We start from the raw sequence: 12236 nt of genomic DNA, 5'->3' as shown, positions 1-12236 counted from the left end.
CATTTTGGTTTACCATACCCCGTAGTGATATGCAGAACCACATTGAATTTTATGTCACATTGTCAAATCGTAAGGTCAAAGGTCAAGGTCATGGCACTCATAAATTAATGTTAATTCATAAATTTTGAAGTGTTTTCTATAAGATCATTTGATTAATAAATCAAAGTTTACAGATATACTTTAATACGTTATGTAAAACAAGAAGTGGAAAGAGGAACTGAATGATTATATAATTCAATTGTCAAAGTCACCGTTGTTAAAATAGTCAAACTTGGATTGTAGGGAACAATCTAGATAATTTATACCAAATATTTAGAAGGAAAAGTACCAAACTTATATAGATTATAACCTACTGAGAAAACTGCTTCTTATTAGATCTAATGTCAATAGGACATACAAATTAACAAGATGTACTCAGTGGGGGGCCCACTGACTGCCTAAGAGGGGGCCCGATCCAGTCATGCTTCATTGATCCCCTATATAATCAACCAAATTTTTTTTAAAAAAGGGGGGCCCGGGCACCCTGGGCACCCCTAAATGCGTCTCTGGTACTCGTCTACTAGACGATTAGATAGATACACAAAATTAATTTCCCCTCTATTCTTCCAAGTCTGATATGGGAAACCTCAAACATCAATTCCATCAACAACAAAAATAGGTGCCTAATGGCATTTGGAATTATGATTCTCTGCAAACTTCATGAAATATGTTACACTTTCTTGGTTTTTGTGAAAAAGTTATAGGTTTAGATAACTATGTAGTATGTGGTTGTCTCAAGTCAGGAGCATGTAATTCAGTGGTTGTCATTTGTTGTTGTCATACTTTTATTTTTTTATCAAGCTGTTAGTTTTCTTTTTTGAATTGCTTTACATTTGTCATTTCGTTTTATAGCTTGCTATGCGGTATAGAGTTGGCTCATTATTGAAGGCCACAGGGTGACCTATAGTTGTTAACTTTTATGTCTTTTAGTCTCTGGTGGAAAGTTTTCTCAGTGGCAATCATGCCGCGTCTCATTGGCAATAAAATCCCATCTTTTTATATATATTTGAAATTTTAGACATTTACATGTAGCTGACAAATATAACACACAGGACAGCTCCTATGTTTGTTGTATAATGAATTATTAGAGGAGCCATTTATATCTAAGTTTGACAGACACATTCTTCTTTCATTTAATAGGAGTACTTGTTTATGTATAAAAATTAATACATGAGATAGTTGAACATGATACACCAGCCATTTAATCTTTTTTCATATCTGTCAATTTATCCGTTTTATGTACATAACAAATTCAGGTTGAATAGTGTGTTAGATTTGTATTAACTAGAAAATGTTTCTATAAGACACAGGATGTCCTGTCATTAAATGTAGGTCACAGTAATCAAATTGTTGATGAGCTGTGTTGTACTATAAAAGAATACTGTAGTGGTGATATATCACTATAGATTTCTGTGGAATGAACCTAAACGCAAGACTTAACCAAAGACACTAAAGCATGAAATGTAGGTCATAGTGACTCAAGTAATGTGTTATACTACTAGCATACAATATATATGTGGTGAATAAATATCATTGATATATTACCATAAGTTTCTGAAAAATGGGGCTAAATGCAAAATTTAACTGGATAGGGATGTACATACTTATGGACGGACAAGGCTATATCTATATCCATCCACATTTGTGGCAGGCATAATAAATCCAATCTTGGTATCTACTTTAGATATAAATAACAACATGCAGTATACTGGTGACAAAAGAATTCATTTATGGTGATATTTAAGTTCCCATACATAACTGATCCAGAAAGTAAAAAGTGTTGAAAAGCATGGTTTTATTAGCAGCAGGCCAACTTTACAGGCTTATTCCATTGATATAACCTTATAACCTTATGACTTTTCGCAGTGCGCAAGTTTTTTTTTTTTTATTCTGTTCTGCAAATCATGTTATGCAAATACCTGTCACTCCCCCCTCTCTCGTACAAGAATTTTAAGTGCACACATGTTTTTTTATGCTAAAAATAGTGTTTTTGAGATTTATAAAGTTTTCAGACAGTAAATTATGTTGATAAGTGTACCTGTGTCATTTAATATACTACCTTTATTTTCTTTGGTAGGATAGTAATTTGATCAAATACAATGTACATGTATTATATGCCTATTGGGACTAAAATTACATAAGTTTTATACTAAAAATTGAAAAAAAAAACACTGCACCAGCATAAATTGTACTTCTTGTATCATGACATCTTAGCATAGACATTATAGAAATGAGCAAACAGTAAAAAAAATCTATTTCCTATAGCTTCTCAGTTCTGTATTCATTTTTATGTGTAAATAGGTGTTATGGCCTATATTGACCAAAAAATAATTTTATATCATACATGACCAAGACCATTTTATACTCATGTGGTATGATATTTGTAACTTTTTTTCCAATGTTCAAGGTACATTGAATATATTTGAAATAATTATTTAAACCAAAAACCTTAAAAATTTTAAATTGGTAGAAAAAAATTACATTTTTATGTAAAGCCACCTTCATTTGAAAATCTCTTTTTTTCAGGCACTGGCTCATATTAATTTAAATTTTGAATAATTGTATTAAATCTTGAATCTTTTATACATTGGATGATTCTTTAATTGATTTGAATACATGCTACATTATATATAAGGGCATTTAAAAAGCAAATTTTTGCTGGTGGTCCTGTGGTTAAGCGTGAAAACTGCGATCGTGACAAGTAGATTTTTGTCTGCGTTTCCAACAATAAATGTACGTACAGCTGCCTGGTAATGATTTTCATTATACTTCACCTTAAAATGCCAGATTTTGATTGGCTAATACGAGGGAGATAATTCATTCTATCCAATGGTTCAGCGGGAGACAATTTTTTTAATATCGCCCTCTCGTGCAGTCGAATCAAAAATTGATATTTAAAAGACAATGAATTGAATTTACATCAATAATTTTAAAAATAATGCTCATGTTCTACGTTTTGGCCTCAGAACTTTTTCATAGACTGCCAAAATAAAAATACATCTTGCTTCACTTTTGTTGTTTTTCTAATATCTGTAACCTTGTTATGTACATGTCGTCATAGCGAATTAATTTCAATTTAAAATTTAAAAGACAATAATGACAGAACATTCAGTATAATAAATTCGCCTCGCTTGACAATGTTTCTTCGTGGTAACAATCTGCTCTATCATTCTCTCGGCTATGTGTTATTTATATAGTGTTACCTGTTATATACGAGGGTCTGAATGGGGTTTATAGAATATAGAATAATGGGCAAAAAGTGCAGAATAAAGGGTCAAAATAATATAAAATTATAGAGAAAAATAGGGGAAAAATAAGAATTGATAATAATGAGGTGCTAAAATGTTAAGAATAGAGGATAAGGGGCCAAAGATATTGAGAATACAGAAAAACAGGCTAAAAAATTAAATAATACAGAAATGAAGGACCACATCCACACCCGCGTACAGGATTGCACGATAGCCGGTAAAAAGATGTGGTTTAACCTAGTTCTGCTACAGTTCTACATTTTACTTACCTGGGCTGGTGCCCATTGTAACTGGATCTCTTCAACCATGCCTGCACTATTTGTTCTATTTTTTTCGAATCTTTTCCGCTGAGAAAATGGCATTTGATTTGAATAATAGCAATGGTTTTCAAATTGTACCCATAATTTCTCACATCCTAGAGCTGAAACTAAAATGTTTGAAAGATTACAAAGAAGAAATGGAATTCCAGATGACTTGCCTATTTTTATAACATGATGAACAGATGCAGATCCAAGATTTTGAAAAAGGGGGATCCCACCAACATGACAACGTAAAGAGTGGGACTTGTAGAAAGTATATGCAATAACCATGTATTTCGTTCCATGAAGGGGCGGAGGACAAAACAAATGAGTCCCCACAAGACATTCGTGGGAGGGGGCGGATAAAAAGACATCATTACAATCAACTTATAGAGGTTAAGAGAAATAACAAAAGTCAGAATAATCAATCAGAAGAACCAGAATATAGACCAAAAAGAGACAGACGCGCACCTAAACATTTAGGGGGGGGGGGGATTTTCTTCATATATCGTCTGTATCTTTCATTTATATCATACTACAAATGTTCATTCTTGTCAGTCTTTCTCTGTATAAACTCTAATTTTGTCCTAATGGGTCGGTGAATTAGAGCTTTTTACGGTGATATTATTGTAGTTTGGTGTGGTGTTACCCGTAATCAGCTCCTGTTAAGCTGTTGCACTCTCTTTCCTTTGTAGATTTTCATTATTTTCTGTTTTGTTGGTGAGTTTCATTTTTACTCTGCCCTGATCTGTTACTATCGTTTCATCTTTTCTGTGTCTGGTATCCTTAACTGATTTGATTTAGCACAAGAACCATCAGCTCTGATCTGAGTAAATATGCGCAATTCATTTCAGGTAGGCGGTAATGGTAGCCATTTCCTCATCAGTTCCTCTGCCTATATCGTAAACTTGGATATGTATGATGACTCGTTTCGAAGCTGAGACATTTTCACATGTGTGGTTACATTTTCGGGGTACGAAGGGAGATTCATTTTTCCGTAAATTAGCACACCCCGAAAATCCTTTCGTGACGCGGCTTCTCGAGGAAAAAAGTCCATTTTTTCACACAATAAGTTCTCCGAAAATTTAGTTCTTTGCATGCATTTAATAACTCAATAGTTTTTACACCTTTATTCTATGGTCCTCTGCTCTCCAAATCAGCGCAAATGGTTTGGCTTAGTCACTTGTTAAAAATTGAAACATGTCCAATATCACTGCAGAGATGTTTTGTTAACGCAATTCTTTTGTGTTCCTCACTTTGAGTCGCATTAGGGATATTGACCCATCTGTAACAATCCTAGCTCAATAAGGATTGATTTGCTAATCAATGGTGGAGAATTGATTTCTTCCTGAACAACAATAAATGTTGTCTCGGTGCCACATGTCTCATTTCTTAATACAGTAAGTTGTAGATTCTCCCTTTAATGGTAGTGATTTTGCGTCTTTCTAACACTGGATTTCCGTATGGTATTTTCTGAAAATTTGAAAATGTAATAAAATCTTCAATAGTTTTTGAAAGAAAAAAGGTGGCAAGTACCATAGTTAAATGTATGAAAAATCTAGAGAGAATCATTTCCCGCCAATTTTTCAATGGCTTATATCTCGAAAACAAGGGCACGGACCCTTCATTTTCATCAATCACGTTCATATCTGCTCCAAAATTTGGTTCCACCTTCACATCCACATCATCAATTCTTACCGTCACTGTTTTTTTTTTCCAATATCTGTTATTCCACGTATGGTCTTCACTTTGCCTATTTTCATTAATGTGCTTGGTAGTTTCTCCAAAATTTGGCTTATCTTCTTCATATCTGATTTGTCTAGATTTGAATCCGTTTCATTTGTATCTTCTGTTGTTTTCTTCAAATTTCTTCTGTTTCTATAGTTGACAGATCTGTTATGTTCGAAATAACCTAAAAAATGTGGTGCACACTTTTAAATAACTCGCTACTCGGGTTATTCAGTGTGCACACATTTTTGATGTCCTTTCTTCATAGACATAAAAAATATTACAGTCATTCCTTATAATTCAATTCTGAATTCCATTTTTAAGGAGTAAATTTTGAAAAAAACGCTGGTGACGTCACGGTCACATGACAAAATTATGTCTATGAGCTGATTGACAAAACACTTTCAGCCAATCAGAAGACGTGTTACATCAAAATTAAATTATATTTCCTTCACTTTGTTGAAACCTATCATGTTTCAGGATGTTCGCTACTCTGTTTCAAAATAACAAGCTTTTTAAAAGACAGTTATAAATTGATAGAATATTAATTAATAACGTAACTATAAAAGCAGAAAAAAAGGAAGGGTTCGTGTCCTTGTTTTCGAGATATAAGCCATTGAAAAATTGGCGGGAAATGATTCTCTCTAGATTTTTCATATTTTTAATATTGGCACTTTTTTTCATTCAAAAACTATAAAAAAAAATAACAAGGATTGTAGAAGATTTTCAAATTTGGCTTTTAAGACTATATGTAATAAAATTTAAAAGAAAAGTAAGGGTTAGAGGCAAAACATTTTAATGGCACTGCACGAAAACCAGAGGATTCCGAATATCTGACGAAAATTCAAAAAACAAGAGGAGCGAACATCCTAAAATTCATGTGCTCTGTTGTACGACCTGTTGCTCTGTATTCTATTTGCTGAACGCACGCTGTGATTTCCTAATTCTATGTCCTGCATCTGTAAGAAAGTGTCTTCAACTTGTTCCGCTGCTCAACAAATTTATCCAGAGTCCAACCCTTGCTTATTGTCCTCTTTATCGATTCCTGGTGGTTGATAGGCTGAATTAAATGAGAGCTATTCCAGAAATAAATATTGGAGGGTTGGACGGCAGATGGGTAGTTGTACATCAACATATTTTAAAAGATTTAGAAGCTTTTGCATATAAATAACATAAAATATAACTTTACAAAAGGTGATGAAAGATCTAGAGGAATGAATCTCGGAAAAATGTTATGGTCTTTATTTCTTATATGGAGTTGTTTTCCCTTAAAAACAAGGAATTATTTGAATCTGGAATAATTTTGAATTCTGGAAAATTGATTAGAAATGTATGATGAAAACTAACCCAACTAAATAGGGTTAGCCATGCGTGCATGGCTAAGATTAATTTTACTTTCACTATCATTTCAGTATGAACTAACTAACCCACCTTAGCCATGCACGCATGGCTAACCCTATTTAGTTGGGTTAGTTTTCATCATATATTTCTCATCAATTTTCCAGAATTCAAAATTATTCCAGATTCAAATAATTCCTTGTTTAAAGAGAATTTTCTTTAAAATATGTTTTTACTGATTATTGAAATACACAATAATTTTATTATACTTTTAAACTGCAAGTGAATGTCATTTTAATGAAAAGAAGTACAGCTTTGATTTTTTTGTTTTAAAAATATTCATTTTATTGAAAAAAAGAATCTCTTATTAGACCATATTTGTTGCTGTGTAACATATATATTTGTTTTTCGTTCATTATTTTGTACATAAATTAGGGCAAATAGGCCTTTAGTTTTCTCGTTTGAATTGTGTTACATTTGTCATTTCGGGGTCTTTTATAGCTGACTATACGGTATGGGCTTTGCTCATTGTTGAAGGCCGTACGCTGACTTATAGTTGTTAATTTCTGTGTCATTTGGTCTCTTGTGGATAGTTGTCTCATTGACAATCATACAACATCTTATTTTTATATTAGTATAGATTTGGATATTGTGAATATATTATAATCAAGTTGTCACCAGATTAGTTATATACTGAACACTTAAAGCATTGCACATGTGCCAATAAGTGGAGCAGCTTAAAGTAAACTCTGTATACCATGCATAACGGTCCGTGTATATTTGCGTCTATTTGTTTCGTTTTAAAGTGTATTTTCGTTTTTCATTTTTTATTTCTCAAAAACCAATTCGAAAAACAAGTGATTTCGTTTTTCATTTTTGATATCTTAAAACAAAAAATGAATAACGGAAGTGTTTTCGTTTTTCGATTTTTGACATCACATTTTGTTTCAATTTCTGTATTAAGTTCTAAGTATTACTCGTTTATATAGCACCTATGTTTTTAAATTGTGTTTTATAATCATCGAAATTGATCGATTGATTGGTGTTTAACGCCTCTTTCAACACTATTATGTTATCGTGGCGGTCAGTTTATATTGGCGGCGGAAGCCGGAGTGCCCGGAGAGAACCACCGACCTTCGGTAGGAAAACTAACAATCCTAGTTAATAAAGATTGGAGTCGAGTGCACCTACCCCGTACAGGATTCGAACTCAGAACTCAGTGTTGACTGGCTAGTGATAAAGTAGTTCGACTATTTAGACCACTCGACAACGGAGACCCCCTTCGAAATTGAAGTATGTCAAAATAGCTCGTTTTTATATACACAACTAGAACACACCCGCGACTGAAATAAGGTGGTACATAACACTACAGGGAGATAACTCTGAAAAAATCAACTGAACGTTTTAATCACGTTCTATTGTTAATAAGCTTTTAAACTCCGTGTTGAAGACCGTACTGTGACCTATAATGGTTTACTTTTATAAATTTTATAAATTTTGACTTGGATGATAATAAAGACTTGTTTATATATGTAGGATTCTAAAGTGCGATGGGGACGCTAAAACGCGATGGTCACGCTAAAGTGCGATGGTCTACGCTAAAGTGCGATTGTTTGACACGCAGTCGCTATTGCTAAAGTATGATGGTATGTGCTATTAAATGGAACACGATAAAGTCCGATGCCTCAATACGCTAAAGTGCGTTTTAACGACAACAATGGAAATCAACAAAAATGAAAAAGCAGATTACTTTAAAAGCGACGCTGTGTATGAAAGACTTTGAAAACCATATTTTCCAGTTGTTCGGTAAAATTAATTAATAAAATAATATAAACTTATTTTTGCTTGTTGAACGTACAGTGATAAATATCACATGCATATACAGGACAATCATACGCATGATCATTTGATCCTTTATGCTGAAATAATTTTAGTATTTCTACTATTTGTGTTAAGGTTACAAAATATAAATTAACTTAAGAGGAAAAGGAGATTTTGGAGATGGCTCACTTGGATGTTGAGGAATTAAATTCGTCCACATTTAATTTAGCAGCTCCTTCTATGTTTGTAATCAGATGTAATGAACTTGCATGAAAAAAAGTCTTCTTTTTTACTTTCTAATGCAATCATTCTATAAAACATTTTTTAACAACATGGTTCGTTATTACTTTTAAAGATATGAATATACGTCAACTAGACAGTAACATAACGACCAAATAGACCAAATGTCATTAACGTAAGCAACTATAGGTTACCGCATGGCCTTTAATGCGGAGCATTGGCTAACACCGCATACTATTCTGAAAAGATCAAAGGGCCACAAAACGACCAGTGTCAAACCTGATTTATAAACAAAACAATAAACGGAAAACAAATATGAAATACAACAACAAACGCTACCACTGAATTACATGTGTTTGGCTTGAGACAGGTTCATAAAGTAAACACTAGCAACTGCAATGTAAACATTACACTTTTTTGACAACTATCGTACTTTAAATAAAAAAATGAGACATATATCCACCCAAGACCAAATGTCGTTGATATATGCAACTAATAACTACAGCCTTTAGCCTATACCGCATAGATTAGCAGTCTATATATACATAGGGCAACACAATGACTAGTGTAAAACAAATCAAAAGAGAAAGACAACGGCTTGATTGACAAACATACCACATCTTCCTATATCTATATAATAATAAACGAAAAACTACAATAATAGGAACACAGCAACAAACGAAAACCATTGCCTGAACCCCATTCCTGTTACACCATCGCATTTTAGCGTGCTTTACTATTGCACTTTAGCGTGTTATACCATCGCTCTTTAGCATGTCATACCATTGCAGTTTAGCGTTTGCCTCCATCGCACTTTAGCGTATACCATCGCACTTTAGCATGACCCTCGCACTTTAGAGTATCATCGCACTTTAGAGTCCTACATATATATATAATTACTCTAAATATCAGCACAACAATGTTAAATCTGCAAATTTGCGGAAGCAAATTTTTGTTCTTCCCTCGCCGGAATTCGAACTCATGCTATTGGGATATCGTGACAACACCGCCTGCACTGTGTCCAATGCTCTAGACCACTCGGCCACCTAGACTTTACTAAAAAATTCAGCTTTCGGTTTCAGTCAAGGTGGTCGAGTGTTTTAGTTATTCGTTTAATCTTTAAACCCCCATTCGACAAATGGAGACAATAAAACAATAAACTATAATACTTGATTTCTATGTCAAGACATAAGCATTGCGCCTAAGGGTATAGCCCAGGGCCCGTATGCATAAAGCTACTTTAGTTAAGATTTGTTCCGAACGGACGGATTTTTCTACATGTCCTACGATAAATTAGTATTAGTATTATACCGGTATATCTTACCTTAAGTGGTTTTATGCATATCAGCCCAGGGTTTAATGCCCATTCTACCTCATGTAATAAATTGTTGAATTCCACCAAAGGGATTGAGATCCCCATTCTATACCAGTTCTGCCAACTTTTAATAATGCAAATGCGTGAGATTTGGCCAAAATCGTAAAGATCAAAGAGAAAAAACAATAGATCAAAGAAAAATGCCGCCAAATAAGCATGACAATGCGTGAGACTTGGCAGCCCTGCTATACCAGAGATATATTCTTAACTTCTATGGCTAAACCCCTCTATTGTGGAAGCTCATTTTTCAAAAAATATAATTTGAATTCTAAAATACGAATGAAAAACCGTGATCACTATCATTATCATCACTAATTAAGGCGAGGTACACGTAATTGCTCGCCTCTACCGGAATTCGGGATAAAAAACGTCCGTCGTTAGTTACGCGAGTTATCTCCCTTTCTCTAAGAAAGGAAAAATGTACACATGAAAGAGAAATGACTTCGTGCGGTCTATTACGAATCCAAACATGTATGCCTATGCTGTCTCAAAACTTCAAAGAAATTATTTGAATGACTCCAATCAGAAATATGAGTATCCTATTGCTAGTTAGCCTGACTAGCTCATGTGACTCTATTGCCACTGTTTTTGTTTTAAATTAGACACGCAGGAGAGGGTAAACAATACAACTTGCATTTATATCAAAAGAAAGTAAAAACGCCTATCAACTAAATTATAACCAAATAAACAAATAAACAAGTGACAATTCTGCTTCTATTTGTACCAAATTGATTAAAATCAAAGCAGAAATGACCCCACAATTGAACTTGTGTTTTTAACTAAAAAAAACGTTGACGTGTTCTTTTTTATGCAATTGAAATAATAGGACATGATTTATATATAAATAAAAAGGGGGGATAATTCGACCACTAGTGCAACATTTACAAGCCAAAGAGCAAAGACAATTAACATACAAAAAATGCCATCAGATTCAGTCCACAAAACATTACACAGAAACTAAGCATTAAGCACTCTAACTTTTATCTCGGAATAACTAAAAACTAGTCTATGTCATTCAACTCTCAGTGTTCAACTTTATCCACAAGGTGCAGAAAATAAACAGGTGTCTTCTATTCAGTCCGCAAATTTTTGGGAAAATAAAATCTAAATTTAGAACAATAGTTGAAACTGAAACTACACATATATATGATAAATATAGAACATGTTATTTCTTCTTTATCAAATTCCAATTTCAAAGGGATAGCGAAATTTGTGTTCTTGTATTGTGCTTTTGTGTATCATTCACAAATAGTGAATGCAATTTTGAAGTAACATTTTTCTTCTCAAGTCTCAATCCAAGATTTATATGACTGAATATAGTAAAATGTAGGGGGTTAAGAAAGTAATGTTACACTAAGTCTTGTAACTGCAAATTAATATGTGGTGTAATGAGAGGTAAAATGAGTTAAGATTCTTACATTTTGATAGCATTTTAAAGACTGATTTTTTTTTATATAAAACCCAATTGACAATGTATCCAATTTACATAAATAAACTCTGCAGAAATACTACCAAAATCTACTCCAAGCCGGGATGTTTAGCGACCTTGATTATCCATGAGGATCTCGCATGATTAGCTCTATTCTATCACCTAGTTTTAAAATCTACACATTCAGGAGTCTGGTTTTCAGTGGTTGTCGTTAGATCATGTCTGTCATATTTATTTTTCGTAAAATGTTTTGTTATAAATTTAGGCTGTTGGTTTTCTCTTTAAATTGACTTTAGTGTATTTTAAAATAATCCTACATAAATTAATAATGTTAAAGTTCAATAAAATCGATCTAGTAAAGGCTCCCTTTTAATAGCTCAGCCTCTGATAGTATTGATGGTACATGTAAGGATGTTCCCAGTTTTGTTTTTAACATTTTGTCAGATATTCTGAATCCTCTGGTTTTATCCATGTTGTGCCATTAAAAAAATTGCGCGCTAACCAATACTTTTTTAAATAGTTTTAAAACTTATATTTTTTAAAAGGTATATTTCAAAATATTATAAACTCCTTGTCATTTTTCAGTTTTAGAAAATAAAAAAAAATACAAAAATGTTAAATGTATGAAAAATCTAGAGATTCATTTCCCGCCAAATTTTCAATGGCTTATATATATATATATCTCAAAAACAAGGACACTTTCATTTTTGTCTGCTTTT

At 33.1% G+C, this 12236-nt stretch overlaps 1 protein-coding gene across 1 annotated transcript in view; it reads right to left on the bottom strand.

Annotated features, from left to right (window-relative positions):
* Positions 1–12236, bottom strand: part of LOC127721338 (macrophage mannose receptor 1-like) — an 88226-nt gene that overhangs the window by 66070 nt on the left and 9920 nt on the right. The window contains exon 3 of the mRNA XM_052228093.1: positions 3557–3714. Coding sequence (XP_052084053.1) covers positions 3557–3714 — 158 coding nt within the window. The remainder of the gene's footprint in view (positions 1–3556; positions 3715–12236) is intronic.

The sequence above is a fragment of the Mytilus californianus genome, unplaced genomic scaffold, assembly GCF_021869535.1.
Source record: "Mytilus californianus isolate M0D057914Y unplaced genomic scaffold, xbMytCali1.0.p SCAF_12, whole genome shotgun sequence".
Lineage (NCBI taxonomy): Eukaryota > Metazoa > Mollusca > Bivalvia > Mytilida > Mytilidae > Mytilus > Mytilus californianus.
This window is presented reverse-complemented; position numbering and strand designations above follow the sequence as displayed.